We start from the raw sequence: 22,826 nt of genomic DNA on the forward strand, positions 1-22,826 counted from the left end.
ACATTATATGGATAAAAAATGTTAAAATACTGCTATGGAAAAAGTATTTACAAATATGTGAACAGTACTGGACAGATACAGCATTAAAAAGTGATATATATTGTCTAATTGAAATAGAATAGGAACCAAAGAGAATCATTTACTTAAATACATACCTTTACACACAATCAAATGCTGCTATATATTCAATGTGAAACATGACTCCAATACAACATTAGATCAACAGGATTATTTAATTTCATTGTTGCCACATAAGATTACTAGACTAATCCATTAAATTGGCTGCTCACCATACTAATTTACAGTTCTACAGTCATAGTCTCAAAATATTCATGTCATCTTGTCGGCTTTGTACCTGTCACAACATCCACAGTGCCTTACTTCTAAGTTTCAAACATTCCCCTTACCTGCTGTTGGTCTGCTCCCTTTTTGCTATGGTTCTGGATATAGTCTACCAGACCATGGACCACCGTACGCACAGCCACCAGCCCATTTTCTAGCTGTTCCCAAGTGGGAGGAGGAGCATCTACATAACAAATTAAAAAAAAATTTTCAGTGATGCTATTTGACGTTCCCACTATGAAACTAATTAAAAGAGTTAGTATCAGAACTTCAGTGAAATCAAGTTAGGCTTCATGTAGCTTTTCAGGTAATAACTTATTTGCCTAAACATCATTTTAAGGAATGGACTGTAAACTAAAATAACTACAGGGACAGGGAAGCTAACATAAAGAAATTAAGTACACCAGACAATAAATGGCGACTGCCATTAGACCCTTCGTGTTGGAAATGACAACAGAAGAGTGACAGGGGCTGTGCTGAACTGGAGTATGTCCCACATCTATGGTTGTGGTTACCTGTCAACTTTAGTGGATGGCTATGATGTGATGATGCAAAGCTAGCACTGCCAGATACACACTGTTCCCTAAGCAAAACTGAAATCTGAGATTTTCACGTAAAATTACCAAGTTTGTAGGTATCAGAATCTAAAAAATTCAGAATATTATGCAGATCCATACTGTGTGGTCCAAACAAAACTTAATAGTGGACTAACCAATCTGTAATGTCCATTTTGAAATTCTGCATAAATCAAGTATTGGTAAACAGAATGTTTACGAAGTTTAATAGAAGAATTAACTATATAAAGCAACTCTACTATATATCTTCTTCATTTAGTAAGTATCTGTCCAGTGCCAGCACTGTGATTTTATAAAGGAAAAGTTAACCACAAATATGTTCTCTAAGAGAAAATATAAAAAAAAGGGAGAAGACAAATAGATAACTTCCTGCTGGAGACATTCTGAAAGACTTCTAGGTGATGGCAAGTGAATGAGGCTTTGAAGGGGACGTGGAGTTTCACTTGGAAACAAAATGAAGATGTAGAGAAGGTGAAGAGAAAAGTCATACAAAAGGTATTTTTCAGAATACCTACTAATAAGTCGTAGGTATTGTTCTAGTTGCTGGGGAAGCAGTAGTGATCAAAACAAAAATCCATTATATTGAAAGAGAGGAGACAAACAATAAAATAAACAAAATACAAACTATTTACATAATGATGACTTGGATAAATGGAGCAAAGAGGGGGAGTGGGACGGGTATGTGTAAAATTTTAGACTGGGTGGCCTGAGAAGGTCTCCTTAAGAAGGTCACATCTGATTAAAGACCTGAAAGAAGGGCATGAGTACATCTTGTGGATATATCAGGAGAAAAATGTTCTAGGGAAAGGTAAGAATAAGTGAGAAGGCTTTGATGTGGTAGGATGCCTGGCATATTCTGTAGAGGTGAAACTGGAAAGGAATGAATCAGGTGGAAAAGAATAGGAGACAAGGTTAGAAAGAAGTAAAGAACCCCAGATCATGTGGGGCCTGGTAGGTCACGGGCAAGAGTTTCACTTTTAGTGAATGATGGAAACCATCAGAGAACTTTTGAGCAGAGGGTTAAGAGAATCACTCTGGCTCCTATGCTAAAAACAGACAGACAACAGGAAGCTATTCCATAATCCCTGAAGAGAGACGAGTGGTAATAGTGAAGGTGATAAGCAGATGGATTTTGAAGGGAGGGCCTACAGAATATGCTGTTGGATCAGATGTACATATGAGAGAAAAAAAAGTTATGGAGATCTCTAAGGTGTTTGCACAGAGAAAATGAAATGGAAGGTTGGAGCTGCCACTAAAAGGAATGGGAGTGGGGTGGGAGCAGTGCTTAGAGCTCACTTTTGGACAGATTAAGTCTGAAATTCATACTAGACATTCAAGTAGACCTTCTGGATATTGAGCGAGAAGGTGGATATACAAAAGAATTCAGGAAGGAGGTTTGGGCTGGATATAATACATGTTTCTCAGATACTTTTTTTTTTGTTGTTGTTCATTTATTTATTTTGAGAGAAAGAGGGAGAGAGAGGCAGAGGGAAAGAGAAAATCCCAAGCAGGCTCTGCTCTGTCAACGCAGAACCCGATGTGGTGGCACCCAATCTCCCGAACCGTGAGATCACAACCTGAGCCCAAATCAAGAGTTGGAAGCTTAACCTACTAAGCCACCGGGTGCTCCTGTTTCAAAGATTCAAAATCAAGTGCTACATACACCATTATTTTATGTGTCACCAAAACAGAAAATATATTGTTAACTAGATTATCATGTCATTATTTATACAGATGCATCCCAATTTCAGAAATGCTAAGATCTGAAAAAAATGTGGGCTTCAGAACTGATGAAATATAGTAAATTTGTGAGTTGTATAAATACTATTTAAAGCTATGAGACTAGAGATTATCTAGGGAATGGGTATAAACAGAAAAGAGATACATGGATTAAACTATGGGAGCAATCCAAAAATTAGAGGCTATGAAGATGAGAAATCAGCTCAGAAAGGAGACTCAGGAGGGTCCAGTAAAATGAGAAGGAAACCGTGGTGGCTTAGAAGCCGAGTGAAGAAAGTGTTAAAGAGGATCAGACAGTGAACAACAACATTAGATGCTGCTAACAGGTCAAATAAAATGAGAACCAAGAAGTGATGTTTGAACTAAGTACATGGAAGTCACTTGTGACCTTGACAAAGCAGTTTTGGTTGAATAGTGGAGATAAATGCCTGATTGGAGTGAGTCCAACAGTAGGCAAAAAAAAAAAGGAGGGGGGGGACAGGGAGCTGTGTTTGTTGACAGAAATACTCTAGTAGAGAAGGAAACTTGGTGATATAAAAAAGAGGATACTGGAGTGACATACTTGTCAAAACGGTATTAGAACATGAGATGAGAGAGGGGCCTTAGCTTAGAGGCACAATTTATCCACTGTCACACAAGGAGAGCAGAAAACACTGTCAGGAATGCAGACAGACAGGCTGGTGGTGGGTGGGGCAGTGAACGTGAGGAAGTGCTCTTTTGATTGCTCAGAATAAGAAAGCACAGTAGTGAAAAAAGAAAAATGACTGAGTTCTAGGAATATATCTGACCTGGTTTGATTAAGCAATTTTGGTAGTAAATCCTATTAAGGTACGTTGATAAAAACCAGAGGGCCCTGAAGGCCACTGTCAAGAGTTCCAAACCTTATTCAATAAAGCAATGGGGTGCCACTGAAAGTTTATGAGCATAGAAATAAGATCAGAGATGTGATTTATTTTGCAGCAGTAAGTGGACTGGATTTGAAGAATTAAAAGAACAGAGGAAAATGGAAGTCATTTGGTCTTGGGGAAAATAATGCAGCCCTCACCCAGGCAGTATTAACAGGCATGGGATAGAGGGAGATTGTGAAAAAAGATAGATCCTACTGTCTGAAATGGTATGTAGAGCAAGTGAAAGGCAAAGATATGAACTAGGACAAAAGACTCAGGTTTTAAGTGTAAATACCTCAGACAGTGAGGTCATTTAACAGAGAAAACACGGGAAGAGCTGGTATCAAGTGAAGAAGAATTTGTGTTGAAGAACAAAGAGGAGATGATGGAGAATCTCAGAAAGCATTTGTAAAGTAAGTCTGGAGTGATGAAGAGATAACAGCGTTTGAGATAATTTGGGAATCTGTTCTCTACAGAGAGTAACAAATGACCATCACCAATAGAATGCAGAGAAAACAAAATTCTAAGAATACAACTGGCCTACTACTCCTCAGTGGGCAAGAGAGGAAAGAGTGGTCAAAGTAAGCATATCTTTATAATAAGGGATAAGGAGTTTTTTTGTTTTGTTTTGAGGGAGAGAAAGCATGTATACAGGGAGAGAGAGAATCCCAAGCAGGCTCCATGCTGTCCAGAGCCGAGCCTGACATGGGGCTCGATCTCATGAACCGAGAGATCATGACCTGAGCTGAAATCAAGAGTTGGATGCTTAACCGACTGAGCCACCCAGGCGCCCCAGGAAAATTCTGTATTAAAAATTAGTTAACAACATCATCAAACGCTAAAGAGAAATCAATTAATTTGAGGACTGAGAAAAAGTCTTTGGAATAAGAAATGGGATAAATTGCTAGTGAATGGTAAGAGTTTTAGCCAAGTAGCATGAATAAAACACAGGGACAGCAATAGGACATAAGGATTTTAAAATACCTTAGATGTGAAAAATGAAGGTTGAGTGATTTTCAGGTCAAGGGGAAGGAGTAGGAAAAGGGCTGATAAAGTAAAAATATGCAAGAGAGGATACTTGATGAATAAGACACCATTATCACAGAGAAGGAAAAATCTGGAACCAAGAAAATGCAACTAAGGACATATGAAAAATATGAAATATATATAGAATTGCATTTCTATATGTATGTGTGTATGTATGGACGTATGGGTGAACTCAAGCTCACACATACATAGTGAGACAAAATGAGAGAACTTGAGTTTTGTCAAAGCAGATGAGAATGGTAAATACAGCATAATTTTGTGATCCAAGAAAGAGAAAACAAAAAGGATCCCAGAGTGAATTACTTTCCTGGTCAAGTGAGCAGTACGGTAAAAAGTATTAAGTGTTAGTTGAAGCAATAAAGAGATAGATGGACAAGATCGTGGTCAGAAATTTAAATGCTGTGTAAAAGGTCTGGAGTAACCACTCTGGGAAATTCTTATAGGAATGCAACAAAAGATAATTAAAAGAATCACTGAGCAGCACTGAGACACACATAGGACAGTCCACTTATTTTCCTTGGGTTTATTTACCTGGACTAGGGTCAATGTTTGCCAGTAGCTCCAAATGGGGTCTTAGTCGGTTCAAGTTTGCTGGATCTCCAGTTCGCTGGAGAGCAATTGTTAGTTCCTGAACACTTTGTGCAAAAGACGCTGGGGTCTGCAACTTAAAAAAGATAAATATTAACTTTCCAAAAACCAGATAATCCTTTTAAAATAAAAATTACTTAAAATATTGCAATCATTTTTGCAATTTATTACCTTTAATTTTACCCTCCCACACATGCCATGCTTTGGCTAGACTGGATTACCTGCTGCCTCAACAAAGCCTGCACTTCCCTGCATTCACAGCTTGACATACTGTAAACTCTCTTCCCTCTGATGCACATTCCTCAAATGTGAGACCTTTCTCAATTCCTCAATTTGGAAGTAGACTCTTACCACCTTACGTTCTTAGAGCACTATTAGTTTGGCTCTTGGAGTGCTTCCAAATAACTGAAATCTGGAGTCTCGAGATAAAGCTATACAATACCAAGAACAATGAAACTGAATTCCATCAAACTAGCTCGAGTTCAAGTTCTACTACTGACCAAAGATCATGACACTGGATATAACCTTTACAGACTCAATCTGAAGTCCAATTGCTATACAGACTAAATAATTTCAAAAGTCCACTCCAGCTTAAAAAAAAATCTTAGAATGGTTTGGGATTCTTGGAAGCGATCAGATTGTGTATTTTTCTAAAGCTTTATCACATACTTCTCACATTAACTCTCCTAAGATGGACACACATATGAACTTTAAGAGGGGAAATTGATTAGGTTATAGTGACTAAAGGGTCTTACTTGGAAACATTTAGCTCTCTATGTAGTTTATTAGTATAGATCAGAATTGTTTCCCCACAAAAGATCACTCTTTAAAAGGTAATTTAAAAAAAAAGCATACATTTTAAAAAACATGAAAAATAACAGATCATTTGAATGCTCACATGCCTTTATTCAATTTTTTCATCTTAGCATGCTTTTTATACACTTATATAATCAGCCATTTATGAACTTATGGTTTTGGCTACCATTAATATTATAACAAAAGCATTTTTATATTGCTACCCTTTTCATTATGAAATATTTCAAAGTGTCTAATATAATGACAACACCCATGTATCCACCACCAGGACTTAATAAAAATATTTCACTGACTTTTAAAGAAACTGAATGTTATATATCAGCTGTAGAGAGTATCAGTCCTGAAATAACTAATTTTAATCGCCATGTAACGGAGTTCTGAGCAGAAAGATAGACAACTTCTTTAACAATCTGCATATGTTCTCCTTTATAAATAATGTAGCAATTTAATGCCTTTGAGCTCCAAAGGCATTAATCCAAAGTTTGGATTATTTCCTTAAAATAAGTTCCTGGCAAGAGTAAATTTGATCAAAAGACATGAATATTTTGTTTTTATTCACTGACAAATTGTTTCCCAAAAGATCTGTAATACATTTTACAAACCATCAGCAATGTATGGCAATATATGTCTCTTTGACTAATGTAATAGGCAATATTTGTTATGTCACTATTTTAAAGGTGTATTTAATTATTACTGGAGTTGAGTTCTATCCTATCAGTTAAATGTATTGCCTCTTTGTGAACTGATAGTTCATGTTTCTTTGTCTACTAATTTACTATGATTATTGCTTTTCATATCACTTTTAATAAATTATCTGCACTGTCCAACACAGTAGTTATTAGCAATAAGTGGCTATATAAGTTTAAATTAATAAAATAAAATAAAAATGTAGTTCTTCAGTTGCACGCTCACATTCTGGGTGTTAAACAGCCGTGGGTGGTTAGTGATCACCAATTAGACACTGCATTTATAAAACATTTTCATTACCACAGAAAGTTCTACTGCTCTGCATGAAAAGATGCCACATACACTGCAAAGTTTGTTTACCAGTTTGTTGTAAGAAGGTCTCGGGATATTATTCGAACTATTGCTCATGATGTGAGGATACTGTTATAGGATAAATTATATAGTCTAGTTCACACAAAAAGGCCAACCTCCTTAGAGAATCTTTATAAAAGCAAGCCAAGTTTCTCTTCAGAGGTAGTTAGCTACTCCTATAAGAGACCATTAGTAAAGTTTCAAAACATTTTCATCAGTCAGCTGCATAATTTCAGACCTAGGAGTTGGGAGGTAGAATTTGGGCAAAAGTATCTAGAAAAGATTTATAGGACAAAAATATATTACATTGGAAATTATGTAACAGGCAGTTATAAAACACATTTTGCAACTGTCCTTTGACATCAATACACTACTCATTCAAAGAATCCTATCTTTGGGAACAGCCAAAAAAAAAAAAAAAAAGTGGCAGAATAGTCCGGAAAGAGATTTTGTGGCTAAGAACATAGATTCTAGAATCACTATACCCGAGTTCAAATCCAGCCCCATCACTGATTACCTATATTACCCCCGAGAAATGTATTTAACCTCTCTGTCTCCTTTAATAATACCTTTAAGACCTTTAATAATACAGGTCTATTAAAAGGATTAAATGATTATCCCACGAGGCATTAGTAGGCTCTCAGTAAGTGTTAAATAGTATTATATTTAGACTACTCTTACATATTGATCTTAATTTCTGCAAATTGTGAGGTGGATTCTAATGAAAACAAGTATTTAAGGTAAAATAGTAAAAATTAATGCTATTACTGAACGTAATATATTTACATGCTGCTTTAAGACCTTTTTTTTTTTTTTTGCACTTTCATATATTTCATGTTGAATTACAACAAAAACAATTACGGTATTACCCTAGCTTTAACAAAATTAAATACAGTTCTTAGAGTCAGCCATAATGGAGCTACTCTAGTACTCTTACTGATCTTTATATCATAACAAAGAACAGAAAAAGTAGAAATATATTTATTGAAAATCTGATCAAACCTAGAATGATTCAGTAACTTATTATGTGAAATTATTGTGACTGAGAACCTTAAGAAATCTCAACTTACACATCTTCCAGACCATTAAATGGCTGTTACAGGAAGACAATAAAGGCCTTTAGAAAATGGGCTTAATGATTTAACAATGATTAAAACTCAGAGAAGAAAGAAGAGAGGCAACAACAATAGAGATGGAAGACACTCAAGAAGAATACTAAAGAGTGTAGGACAAAGCGTTAGAACACTACAGTGAAATCTTTTTATTCTTTTCTTAATGTTTTTATTTATTTTTGAAGGGGAGAGAGATACAGTATGAGCAGGGGAGGGGCAGAGAGAGAGGGAGATGCAGAATTGAAAGCAGGCTCCAGGCTCGGAACTGTCAGCACAGAGCCTGATGCGGGGCTCAAACTCATGAACTGTGAGATCATGACCTGAGCTGAAGTCGAACGCTTAACCGACTGGGCCACCCAGGCTCCCCTATAGTGAAATCTTATATGAATGATGTCACTTGTACATCAATTTAATTTATATGAACAAACTGGTAATGATGTGCCTAGTTATGATACTCAGCTACAGATAACATAACTTGTAAGAAGAGCCTGACATATGGTATTCACTCTAACATACATTTGTTAAATAAATAAATTACTAAATCATCAATTATCAAAACTCCAAGATGTTTCTAAGAAGTAAGGAACATAAAAGGGTCTACCTTGTCAATGATTGACTGCATATGAGACTTGTGAGACTGGTCTCCATAAAGCAATGAGGACCATTGGTCTGGTGCAATCCGTAAGCCTGCTTCCATGGCAATCTGCACTATCTGAGAGTCGTGTTCTCGCCGCAGAGCTTCATAGGTTCTAAATTCTTCCTTCAGCTGCATCAAAGAAGAGTCTTCATCACGTTTGGTGACCTAGTAAGACACACATAATCTCATGAGGCAGGTAAGAAACAAAATGAGTTTGTATTTTACATGAACACATACAGAGAACAATTTTTAATATAACAAATTTCTTTTAGCAACAATAGCAAGATAAAATGAACACACTGTTTTGCGTGTAAAATATTTCCCCCTTTATAGATGTCAAACTCTTCTGAATAGGACTTACAGAAAGAATGACTATGTGCTGGGGCAAAGTCCCAAGATTGGATAGACCTTAACACATATACAGTTTATTTAAATTGTAGGAGTATGTATATGAATTTCCCCCCTAAACGTTTATTTGTTTAGGAGAGAGAGAGAGAGAATGAGCACAAGTGGGGGAGGGGCAAAGAGAGAAGGAGAGAGAGAGAATCCCAAGCAGGCCCCAGGCTCAGCACGGCGCCTGACATGGGGCTCTATCTCACGACCCTGGGATCGTGACCTGAGCCAAAATCAGGAGTAGGACACTCAACCAACTGAAACATGTAGACCTCCCTGCATATGCATTCCTGAAAAGAAGAAAATATGTGGGGCGCCTGGCTGGCTCAGTCAGTGAGAGCATGTGACTCTTGGTCTGAGTCATGAGTTCAAGCCCCATGTTGGGTGTGGAGCCTACTTTTTTATATATACATATGTCTGTGTGTGTGTCTGTGTGTGTGTGTATGTGTGTGTGTACACGCGTATGTGTGTTAAGGTAAAATATATTCTACAGTATATTAGGATACAGGTGATCCTGGACTAGAATTAATTATTTACTTTGATTTGTTGAGTCTTTGGCCTAAACCCCACTTGACTCAAAATGTAACGATATAACAAAAATAACAGCAGTAACTACCTCAACAAGCTTAGAGAATTCAATGAGTTAATATGTCAATATGATGGTTAATAAGTTAACACACTGACTAGCACATGCTAAGGGCCCAATAAGTGTTAATTGATATTAACACTAAAAGATATTATCATCATTATTATTTTGCACTTTCTGATGGTGGCCTGGACTGCAAAACTCCATGGAAAATTAAGCTAAGCACAGATTATTCATTTTTAGAATCATGCCAGCATCTGAATGGTGCTCTGTTAGGAGTACCACCTGGCTCAACGCCAAGCAAGCCCAACAGTAATAATCCACAGTTATGAAGAAGAAACATACATTGCTTTTTTCACAATAACTGCATGAGTATTTTTTTCTTTTTTAAAAATCATTGCTTTATTTTCGTAAGGTCTCAATTTCCTCTAGTAGAAAATTTTCATTTTTTTTCCATCAAAGAAAAACTACAGAATATGTTAGTCAAGATTTCTAGGTCACACTGACATTATATTTTAAAATGTATTCCATTCTTATTCCAAGAAAGTCTAACTTAAATTTTGTTAGCTAAGTCCGTACAAAGACCAACCGATTAAAAGAAAAATCTTGTTAAAGACTTGTTTGACTTGTTAAAGGCAAGTCAAAAGACCACATGTGTATGAGTATGTACAAAAACATACTCTCAATATAAGCTAAATATTATTAAAATGTAGAATCTTTTCTATATGATATAATAGGGTTCCCTGGACTTGGCTCTCAAAACTCTCTTTTAACTAAAAACAATCAAAGATTTCCAAGAGATGCAATGTCTAAAGTAACTCCTGGAACTATAACTGTGCTCAGAAGGACCAGAATTACCCCAGTTTGAAAAGGTTTTTCAAATGGAAATAAGAGATGTTAAAAGGACATAACTAGAACACAGCTACACAGACACATATAGCTGCAAGGAGGAGGGAAAAGCTTAGAGAATTAAATGAGTTAATTTAGTTAATGTTTAATTGTTAATATTATGTTAACTGTTAATAACTGCTAATATTATATTAAATGTTAATAACTAATAGTTAATATGTTCAGTTAATTTAGTTAATATGTACTAATAGTACATTATTACCGGCAAGAGAAGAAAGCAGGCAGACCATAAGAAACATAATCATGACTCAAGTGAAAAACTGGATTTTTTGCAACTTCCAATCTCTTTTTAATTACTATTAATACTTCTAATTAGGATTGAAAGAGGTTCACTGTAGGTATTTTAGGGTTTTTGGATCGCTTACTACTTCACAGGAGAAGGCTAGATTTCCTTTTCTTTCATTTTCTTTTTTCAAGCTTGCAATACTGTATCTGTCTGGTGCTGTTAGTAGAGAACAAAGAACTCTGGAAGCAGACAGACATTCTAAACTGTATTCCAGACGACACTGTAAAATCATGTTATTACAATCATTACAACAAATGTTGAGTTATTCAGGGACAATCTGAACCAGTTGGGAGTTATTTTGGCTAGAGTTTCTCACAGTTCCAGAGGTGCTTTAAGGCAAGGACAGGGTTGGGTACAAACCTGGAGTCCACAGCACATTTTCAGTATATATATATATATATATATATATAATCTGTCTCTAGAAAGAAACTTAAGAATATTGGCATTTAGTTAGAGCTTAAAAAAAATTTTTTTTAATTAAATTGGTATGCTTTCCTGTTGATTCTGTGAACCATTTCATCTTTCTCAGAAAATGAGAACATAGACAAGACTACAGTAGGACGTAGGATTCTTTAGTTTGAGTGTCAGATGAGGGGACATGGTGACCAAGGAATGGGTTTCCTTATAGGCTGTATGAATTAAAACAATTTCAGAGGCATGCCTGGTTCATGAAGTACTAGTTATGTGTTGTGTCAGAAGTAAGAAGCCTTAGATGGGGCACCTGAGGGGCTCAGTCGGTGAAGCATCCGACTTCAGCTCAGGTCATGATCTCGTGGTTTGTGAGTTCAAGCCCTATGTCGGGCTGGCTCTCTGCTGTCAGCGCTGGGAGCCCGCTTCGGATCCTGTTTCCCTTTCTCTCCCCTCCCCCAGCTGCGCACACAGGCTCCCTCTCCCTCTCTCTCCAAAATACACATTAAAAAAGTTAGAAGAAGCAGCCTTGACATTAAGAAGTCAGGAAAACAGGATGAAAAATAAATGATACATAGTGAGCACCAATGTTGGAAGCAGTGCTGATTCAATCTGGGATACAAAAGAAGTCCAGCATCACTATCTACACTGAAAAGAAAATGGCAAATGGAGCTCCAGTACTGCTTTAACCCCACTGTGTATATGGAATTATAGCAGGAGCAAAGAGCCAAATAAAATTTCTTCCTGCTTCAATGACTCTCTGCTCATAGACAGACAATTCTGCTTATAGTCTCGGTGGGGAAATGACACAGTTTAATGGTCTCTTCAAATATAAACATCTATATAAGCCTCGGTTTATGTTGTTCACTATCTAATATACAAAATTCAATGTAACAGGATTTAACTTTAATAGGATACCATCTACATTCTTGAAATGTTGAAATTTTCTGAGGGCGCAACTTTATTAAACTCAAAGATTTACTATTTAAGTTGGGGAAAAAGACAAGGTTTCCTTTCAAGTCCAAATGTAACGCTGGTTCCCTGGTTCATACCTTGAAGCAGGAGGCTCTATAAAGGAGCTGGACAACATGCCCAATGCTAGTTTTAGAGGCTTGAGGAAACCGTGGCTCCAACCTTTGCACCACAAAGAGAACCAATACTTTTCTTGACAAAGCAGAACCATCTTCCAAGGCCAAGAGAACCAGCTTTAGAGCTTCCTCCTGCATTGCTAGGAAAAGTTGGGCAAAACCAGAATTTATCATATGCAAAGATAAGACACATCTATTTATTAGAAGGGCAATACTCAAAAACTTCTGCAGGTGCCACTTAATTAATGGGCAACACAACACAAAAACACAAAAAGTATTCACAGTTATACTTTCTAACTATTTTGGGGCAATTTTATACTACACTCTATATATTTTATTTAAGAAAACAGATAAAAAATTAATACATTCAAGAAATATCTCTATCAAAATGAAAACTTTTGCCATTAAAAGTTTTAAGTGCTCTAAAAAACTGACATGGAATTGCCCAAGCCATGATCGTCAAGTGGGATATTATTTTGTAACAACAGAATATTGCAAAGAACTAGTCTTTCTACATGGCACTTACAGTTCTGACACCATACTTTTAGAATTACTGGCATAATAAATATCAAACTTTAATCACATACCTGGTCCAAGGAACTGGCAGCCCCTAGCTCTGACTGCTGCCCAGAGATTGGAGGACAGTTGCTGAGGATTTTGGTGTTGAAGAATGAGCTCTGTAACTGTTCGTTCACCTAAAGATCGAGCTGCTCTCATAGCACGAATCCTGCCTTCCTCTTCCACAAGTTGGCAGTGGACCAGAGTCACCAGCTTCCTCTGCATTGGGCGACTCAGAACACTCTGAGTAGTGCTATTCAGACCCACTCCTTTAAAAGAGAGTAAAAAGTTATTTCTAGGTTTACAATGCAGCTTTTAAGAGTCCAAAAAAATTTCCTCTGATGGGCTGACTGACTTCATGGATATGTGAACAGCTCTGGTTTCTACTAGGACATTTAAAATAAACAAGAGATAAAATGATATTAATAAAAGCCTCGTTTTCATTTTAAAAATATACAAAAGTTGTTATATCATGTAAAAATAATATTCATTGTAACATTAAATATATTATTATTCATCACAACCATGGAGGGACAAAATTAATAATTAATTTAAGACCCAAATCTTGAGGTCATAACAATTCTGGCATATTATTTCATAACAATTAATTTTATGTTCCTATTGAAACGATAAGCCATAATGGCAAGGCGGTAACAGCAACTCCCAAGTTTATTACACTCTCTATGGCACATCATATAAAACTGAAAAGAAGGCAGACAATCCAGAGTTGTCAAATGGCGGGGAGCCCTCCTGAAACCACTAGTATATTCACACTTACTTTTGCAACTCATTCAAATGTTTCCAACATCACATAAACTTTAAATTCATCTATTGGAATGGTTTGTAATGATATTATTTAGTACTAGTGGGTTTGACTTACAATAAATAAGTGAATTTCATTAACATTCACTTACACCCCACCATTTTTATGGTAAGAAAAGCATCTTTCATAAACATTTATTTGGCACGGATAGTTGCATCTGATTCACCTCTAGCACTGCTGAGTGGTTTCAGGTACAATGCTAATTCTTCTACACATTTCTTGGCTTCCTCATAATGCTTTGTATCTTCAACCCCACTACACAGAGTAATGGGCTGCTGCTCAGGGACCTTGAGGTCAAAAAAAAGGTCTGTATGAGTGCACACTAATTAATTAAACAAATGTCTTATTAAGTATATTTTATGCACTGCTACTCTAACAGTGGTAACATCAAAACTGCCACTAAATTTACTGAAGCCTTTCAAAAGACCTTTTCTATACTAACACACTAAATTTAATGCATTATTTTGGTTTTATAATCGCTTTACTGAAACATAATTTGTATACCATGTAGGCGACCCATTTAAGATATATAATTCAATGGTTTTTAGTATATTCACAGGTGTGTAACCATTACAATTTTAGAACATTTTCATCACCCCGCCAAAGAACACCATACTCTTAACTGTCACCCCTCCCATATTTCCTCCCAACTCCCCACCAACCATAAGAAAATACTAATTGGCTTTCTGTCTCTTGTGGATTTGCCTATTTTGGACATTTCATGTAAACAGAATCATAGAGTCGTGCAGTAACTTCCAAAGTGACTACACTACTTTGCATTCTCACCAGCAATAAGAGTTTCTGTTGCTCCACATCCTCACCAGCATTTGGTGCTGCCAGTGTTTTGGACCTTGAAGCTATTCTAACTGGTGTGTAGCAGCATCTCGTGGTTTTAATTTGTAATTCCTTAGTGGCAAATTACGTCGAGCAACTTTTCATCAGCTCATCTGCCATCTGTGTATCTTCTCTGGTGAGGCGTCCAGATCTTTGCCCATTTTAAAATTATGTCCTTTTTATTATTGAGTTGTAGGAGTCTTTATTACATCTGAGACACAACTTTTAGATCTATGAGTTACAATTATTTTCTCTCATTCTGTGAGTTGTTCTTTCACTCCGATGGTGTCCTTTGAAGGACAAAGTTTTAAGTCTTCAGTTCAATTTATCCTTTATTTCTTGTACTTTTCGTGTCCTATCTAAAAAAAACCTCACTGCCTATTCTAAGGTCACAAAGACTTATGCCTATATTTTATTTTAAGAGTTCTGTAGTTTTAACTTTTACATTGGTTCATTTTGGGTTAATTTTTGTAGATGGCGTGAAGTAGGGGTCCAAATGGATTCTGGTACACATTTGGATATCCAAGTTTTCCCAGCACCATTTGTTGGAAAAACTGTCCTTTCTTCACTGAATGGTCTTTGCAATGTTGTCAAAAATCGTTTCGTATGTGTGAGTTTATTTCTGGACTCTATTTTACTGATCTAAATGTTTGTCTTTATACCAGTATCACACTGTCTTCATCACTATAGCTTTGCAGTTTCAAAATCTGGAGTGTGATTCCTCCAACTTTGTTCTTTTTCAAGATTTTTTTGACTATTTTGTGGTCCCTTCTGATACCATATAAATTTTAGGGTTTTTTGTTGTTGTTGTTTGTTTCTTTTGGGGAAAAAAAAAACAAAACACCACCACACATTGGGACTTTGACAGAGCTTACACTGAATTGGTAGATTTCTTTGGGTCTGCCAATCCAGGAACATGCAATGTCTTTCCGTTTATGTCTTCTTTAACTTCTTTCAACATTTTGTAGTTTTCAGTGCATAAGCCTTTCACCTTTTATTCCCAAGTATTTTATTATTTTGATGCTGCCATAATGGAATTGTTTTCTTAGTTTCCTTTTGTATTGTTCATTGTTAGTGTATAAAAATGCAACTTATTTTTGCATGCTGCTTTTATATACTGCAACTTTGCTTAATTCACGCATTAAGTCAACAGTTTTTTAATGGAACTCTTTAGGGCTAAAATAGCGGCTACTATATATTAAAATGCCCTATCCTCAAATTTCATAAACATTAGTTGTTTCAGGTAAGGTATGACATAGTCTTACTCATTTTGCAGAAAGGAGTTCATCTTTAGACAACTTCATGAAAAAAAGCAAGCCTTGGTTATTTGCTATTTAACATTTATTTATTTTTGAGAGACAAAGAGAGACAGAGAATGAGCAGAGACAGAGGGAGACACAGAATCTGAAGCAGGCTCCAGGCTCTAAGCTGTCAGCACAGATTCCGAAGCGGGGCTCAAACCCATGAACCATGAGATCATGACCTGAGCTGAAGTCAGTTGTTTAACCGACTGAGCCACCCAGGTGCCCCCTTGGTTATTTGCTATTTAAAAAAAAAATAGTGTATTTCTAAAATTATTATCCCTATTAAGTCCATTTTTAAAAAATGTTTCCAAAATGTGATAGCAGGATTTTCAAAATAAAAAGATAAATGATTATGAAATGAAAAATTAAGTACAAGAAGAAAAAGGATCAACTGCACTTTCCCTTTTGACAAATATTTTATAGTGTTGGTGACATCACAAGAGAGGTTTATCAATAAAAGAAGTTTTCTTTTTGAATAAACTACTCTATTCTCTTTATCTCCAACATACGTAATATCAACCTTTCCTACATTTTAGCAGTTTACATCAAGACTGATCTAGAAAATATTAATGGGGCCAGATCCAAAGTTCTAGCATATCTATTCGGAAAAATGATTTATGATAAATATATGGCATTTCAGACTCAAACTATGCAAATTTAGCAAGGGATTACTTAAGTAACTATCTAGCTTCCAAAAACTCACCTCCCTTGACTTTGTGAAATCTTCTGAGGATACTACTGATCTCTACTTTGAGAATACTGAGAGAAAATTTTCAGAATATTACCATCAGAACTGCCAGACTTACTTTTACCTTTATTTAGGTAGCTGGGGATACATTTCCTCCTACTCTAGAAAAATGATTCCCAAAGGCTATGCACTCTACAGTTTTTGTCACCTTCTTCATCTTTCATTTGAGTAGTGTCTACTAAGTAAAATTATCTGAAGTAGCTTCACTTCTCCTATTTAGTAAAATGCAATGGTTTTTATGAGTAATATTTTCCCCAATATTAAGAGGTCCTTTAAAAAAGAAAAAAAAAAAGAAGGGGAATCTGTGTGGCTCAGTTGGCTGAGCGTCCAACTCTATTTCAGCTCAGGTCATGATCTCACAGCTGTGTGATCAAGCCCCATGTTGAGCTCCGCACTGAGCCTAGAGCCTGCCTGGGATTTATTCATTCATTCATTCATTCGTTCGTTCGTTCTCTCTCCCTCCCTCCTCCCCCTCTGCCCCACACATCCTCCCTCCCTCTCTCTCTCTCTCTCTCGAAAAATAGTCCTTGTGATTTGCCTCTTAGGTTTCTCTAGTGATCTCAATAGCTAAGATTGTTGAGAAAGGCTGACCACCAGATTAAATGACTGTTATGACGGAGGAACACTGCACTACAACAATAAATCTCCCAACACACTAAAATAAAGGGTCTGCACGGTACTGAACAGAACTTTATCTATTTAGATAGAAGGCAATGTTGCCCAATTTGAATTCAACAAGTTTCTCTTAAGAGGAAAACACAAACACTCAGAGATTAAAAAGAATAAGTCACCCATCTTACCTGAGCACCCACTAGCTGCAGCAATGCTGAGTTCACGGGGAGGAGCTCAATGTCTGTATTGATAGTGGTCTGGTCAAATGGGCAAGCCTTGCGGTGGAGTTTATTCAGGCACATCTTGCAGACAGTATGGCCACAACCCAAACTGATGGGCTTTCGAATTGTTTCATCGAAAGTCTGAGTGCAAATTGGGCAGGAGAGGAAATCCGTCCACTGTGGAGCTTGTACAGGCATTGTTACTGGAGTTACAATTCACTAACACACACACACACACACACACACACACACACACACACACACACAATAATCTAAAGCAAAGATTCCACTGGAATCAAAATCTTTGAAAAAAGTTTTTTTTTTTTAAATATCTTCCGTAGATACAGTCAGCACATAGTGTGAAATATAACCTGGAAAACAAACAGAAAAAAAAAAGAAAAAAATTAGTGTGTTTTCCTTTTCAATTAAACTGCATTCACACTCTATTACCTACAATCTTTTATACCACATTTATATCACTATGGTCCACTGTTTTGCACTTTCATAGAATAAAGTCATAATAAAACTTCTAGTCTCATCTCCTTGCTGTAGAGATGTGGAGCGGACCCCAGAAAGATAAAATAACTTGCCCAAGGTAACAAATGAAGTTAGTAACAAGGTTAGATCCAGGATCTAAATCTCGCAAATTTATCTAAGTCTACGATTGTTTTATATATTTAAGAATTAGCCTTTTTAAAGTGGCTAAAAATATTGTTTCTTGAGCTGCATACCAGTTACATGAATCTGTTCAGCTGTGAGCATTTATCAAGCTCTACACTTATGATATGTACACGTCTGTGTATGTTATACCTCAAGACAGAGTTTTTAAAAATTGGCCTAAAATTAAAACTACCTCAAAATATTTTATCATCAAATTGGGTATCAGATAAGAAAGAGTCTGTGAAATTTTTAAAAGTCTTTTTAAGGGTTTTAGACACCGTTATGAATTTTATTTACCAGTAGTTAGTTACCTTTAAGCCCCTGCTATGGCCTACACCTGTTGCTATAGTGTGCTGTGTTAGAACAACTGCATAGTTACAATTATTTACTTCAAAAGATTTTTTTTTAACTCTCAGATTTATTAATGGTACAACAATTATAGTTCAAATTTCATTTCCTACCGTCTTTTTTGGCAGAAGATAAAAGCCAAATTTGACTTATCACCTGTGTCTAACAGAAATTTTTTTTATATATAAAATTCAACCTAAAACTTACAGCACATCTTAAATAATATGTACTATTTATCTAACTGTAGTTTCTAAAAATGAGAATTAATGTACAGAAGAAAGTAACAGTATCACAAGTTGTTAAAGATGTGATTATGCTCAAGAGAAACTGCTTACAAAGATGAAAACAATTAAGCTGTAATTAACTAGGAAAGTAAATTATCTATATACCTTATTCTTTGAGCATTACATTTACTTCTTGCTTTATTGAAACAACTCAACCTTAAATGCAAACCCACTATTGATGACAGAACAGTTTTCATTAGGTATGTTAAAAATTTATCCATTCATTCAACAAATATTTACTAAGCACTACTATGTGCCAGACTGAATTGCTAGGGAAACAGTGAAACAGCACAGTCATAATATCTGCCTTCTGAGTAATCTTAGCTTTGTTTGTGTTTTTGCAAAGGTGCTATAAGATACATATATTTTACCAAGTTAATTTCATGTTCAGGATCTAAAATTAGAGTTATCTGCATGTGTGTTAAAATAGCCCTTGCAATAACAAGAATGGGCAAAGAAATAGTTCATTTTTTTTTAAACTTTATTTATTTTGAGAGAGCATGCTGTGTGCATACATGCAAGCAGGTGAGAGGCAGACAGAGAGAGGAGAGACAGAATCCCAAGTAGGCACCATGGGGCTGGATTTTACAAACCATAAGATCATGACCTGAGCAGAAACCAAGAGTCAGATGCTCAACAGACTGAGCCACCCAGGCACCCCAAGTTATCTGCATGTGTGTTGAAATGACCCTTGCAATAACAAGAATGAGCAAATAAAGAAATTACTCACATTTTGATTTCTATAATGTTTTAAAGATAAAAACTTCTAATACAATAGATTTAATCAAATACATTATGAGTAGCTACAAGTATGATTATAATAAATTATTACTACTTAATAAAATGAAACTCCTCTGGAATGTTAAAAAAAGAAAATATAGTATCTATTCACTTGTAGACTCAAATGCTAGATTTGTGCATTGGGTTGCAGAATGCTCAAAAAAAAGGGGTAAATTTTTAGAGAAGACATAATGTTCAGAAAAGGAACTGAAATTAGCCATAAATTGCTCGCTGAACCTGATTAAGTAGATAAAGCATCACTCACATAAACTTTTCTATAGATTAGCATGACAACATATATCAATGCCTGCAAAGAATCTGATCCTGTTAATCTCTGCAAAGAGAGTTTAATGGTTCCTTCCTTTTTACTAGTATGGCTTTCTAGACAACTTAAAACTTGTTCATCTTAAAGTACAGGTAAAACAAAGCACTTAATTCTCTCAAACACTATAAACTACACAAACCCCCAAAGGGCACAAAATATAGTAAGATGTTGGGGCATCTGGGTGGCTCAGTTAGTTGAGCATCTGACTCTTGATTTCAGCTCAGGTCATGATCCGGGGGTCATGGAATTAAACTCCAGGTTGGGCTCTGCGCTGAGTGTGGAAATTGCTTAAGATTCTCTCTCTCTCTCTCTCTCTCTCTCTCTCTCTCTCTCTCTCTCAAATAAATGTATAATAAATGTTTTTATACCATGTCATAACTTTTACTATGAATACAGCTATTTGCCACATACTATGCTAAACGCCTTACACAGAACACATAAAAGGTAGGTAATTACTGTTATCCCATTTTACAGATATGAGAAGTGGAAGTTAAGAGAGGCTGAGTAAGATAAAAAGAAATAGAGCTAAGATATTAACCCAGATGTTCTGGCACAAAACCCAAACTCTTTTTTTTTTTTTAATTTTTTTTTTTTCAATGTTTTTTATTTTTTTTATTTTTGGGACAGAGAGACACAGAGCATGAACGGGGGAGGGGCAGAGAGAGAGGGAGACACAGAATTGGAAACAGGCTCCAGGCTCTGAGCTGTCAGCACAGAGCCCGACGCGGGGCTCGAACTCACAGACGCGAGATCGTGACCTGGCTGAAGTCGGCCGCTTAACCGACTGCGCCACCCAGGCGCCCCACAAAACCCAAACTCTTAACCAGATCACCATTCACAAATAAAAGGTTAAATATAATGTAGGAAGAAACTACTTGCGATTTCATTCAAAAACCAATGCCACAAAGCTGCATTCCCTAATACCAACTTCACAGTAATTCTGCTAAACTTACTGCCAAATCTATGGTCAGGCCCTTGTTCTAATCTCATTTGTCTTCTCAATGAGATATGAAACAGACAACTACTAACTCCCTGCTTCTTGAAACCATCAATGAACCACATTCCCCTCATCCTTTCTAACTCACTGGCTGTTTTTGATCTCTTAAACTCCTAAATGCTGGAATCATCAGGTCTCTATTTTGAGTTTTCACATCATTCTCCAGCCAAAATCCTGAAAAAGCTTTCTATTATATTTAGAATAAAATCTGGATTTCTTATTCTTGTTTACAAAACCCTAAATGATATGACCTGTAATTATTTCTCCAACTTCATTTTCTAACACTTATCCTCACCTTAGTATGTTAGTACTAGGTATTCTCTCTATCTAATCTTTGAATTGGATTGCACTCTTCATCACTTAGATGCCACCAAAAATGTCACATCCTCCCTGGCCACTTAAAACTCCAAATCATTCTATAGTCCATCGCTGTACTTAAATTCTCTACAAAACATTTACATTATCTATGTTACATTTTTCTTCTTATATTTTTATTTGCTTACTCAATATCTATCTAATATTAGAATATAGACTCCACAAGAGCTGAGATCTAATCTGTCTTGTTCACTATGAAAGCTAATAGCTCCCCACTATAATTTAGACTACGTAAAGTTTTTGCCTATAATTTCAAGAGTTGACAAGACATGCGAAAATCTGTTCATAAAATTATAAGTGACTTAAAAACTCTTAAATTAAGAAATTCTAATCTATATTATTCTTTAATGAGTCTTAAAATCGCAAGCAACTTTTTGAGATTTACGACATCTGACACTGTGCAATATGGAAAACAGGTAGAAAATATGGTCAACATCAGTTTTACAGACTTGAAAACTCACTGCTCTCCTACATGGTCTCAGAACTGTGCTGCCACAAGTTTTCCAAATTATTCTGTTGTAACAAGTTGTAACAAGATTTTTTTTAAAATGTTTATTTAATTTTGAGAGAGAGAAAAACAGTGGGGAAGGGGCAGAGGATCCAAAGCAGGCTCTGGTGCTGACAGCAGAGAGCTTGATGCAGGGCTCAAACCCACGAACTGTGAAATCATGACCCCGAGTCAAAGTCGGACACTCAACCAACTGAGACACCCAGGCGCCCCACAATAATTGTTTAAAATACAATCACAAAATTCTATTGGTAAAAGACACTTTAGAGATCATCTGGTTCTTGCCTAATTTTTCAAGATGAGGTAACATTCTTATGTCCCAATCAGTAGCAAGTATTATTAAACATTTTCAAACATCTCCTTCCATTCAATCTTTAAAACCCAAAGAACTTGGAATCACTTTCCTTCTTTTTGCAGAGAAATAAAATTAACATTCAGAGAACTCTGTGCAAGGTCACATAGGTGTAGCAAAATCAAGACACAACCACCTCGGATCAGTACCTGACACTGAAGCCTGTGCACTTGCCACTGTACCAATTCGACATGAAGAAGACCAAAAACAAGACAAGTAAAAGAGTTACAACGTCATGCAGCTTGATAACAGCAGAGCCAGGATTAGAAACCAAGTTTCTAGTTTTAGTGTCCCCGGCACCCCTATCAGACTGCCTTGAAAATAAACCTATCACCACCCCCTGATTTTTAAAATATCCTTGCATACTAACATGTCTCCGGAGGTAAGGGAAAAAAGCAAAAATGAACTATTGGGACCTTATCAAGATAAAAAGCTTCTGTGGGGCACCTGGATTAATAATAAGCACTATAATAATAATAATTGGTTAATAAGCACTGCCCTTCTGCTTAGGTGATGGATCTCATAGTTCATGAGTTCAAGCCCCACATGAGGCTCTGCAGTGACAGTGCAGAGCCTGCTTAAGACTCTCTCTCTGCCCCTCCTCTAATTGCGCTTTTTCTTGGTCTCAAAATAAATAAATTTTTT

The 22,826-nt window shown here is 36.2% G+C and overlaps 1 protein-coding gene across 5 annotated transcripts in view; it reads right to left on the reverse strand.

Moving 5' to 3' along the window:
- Positions 1 to 22,826, reverse strand: part of RC3H1 (ring finger and CCCH-type domains 1) — an 87,276-nt gene that overhangs the window by 32,425 nt on the left and 32,025 nt on the right. For 4 of the 5 annotated variants that reach the window (XM_058700435.1, XM_058700431.1, XM_058700432.1 and 1 more), the window contains exons 2-8: positions 17,520 to 17,923; positions 14,000 to 14,120; positions 13,040 to 13,279; positions 12,417 to 12,592; positions 8,747 to 8,947; positions 5,123 to 5,255; positions 408 to 526 (exon numbers count right to left, since the gene is read on the reverse strand). In XM_058700435.1, the coding sequence (XP_058556418.1) occupies positions 408 to 526; positions 5,123 to 5,255; positions 8,747 to 8,947; positions 12,417 to 12,592; positions 13,040 to 13,279; positions 14,000 to 14,120; positions 17,520 to 17,750 (1,221 nt within the window). In that variant the 5' untranslated portion in view covers positions 17,751 to 17,923. Of the gene's footprint in view, positions 1 to 407; positions 527 to 5,122; positions 5,256 to 8,746; positions 8,948 to 12,416; positions 12,593 to 13,039; positions 13,280 to 13,999; positions 14,121 to 17,519; positions 17,924 to 22,826 lie in introns of those variants that run through there. The other variant, XM_058700436.1, reaches the window with a different exon arrangement.

Source organism: Neofelis nebulosa, chromosome 15 (assembly GCF_028018385.1).
Source record: "Neofelis nebulosa isolate mNeoNeb1 chromosome 15, mNeoNeb1.pri, whole genome shotgun sequence".
Lineage (NCBI taxonomy): Eukaryota > Metazoa > Chordata > Mammalia > Carnivora > Felidae > Neofelis > Neofelis nebulosa.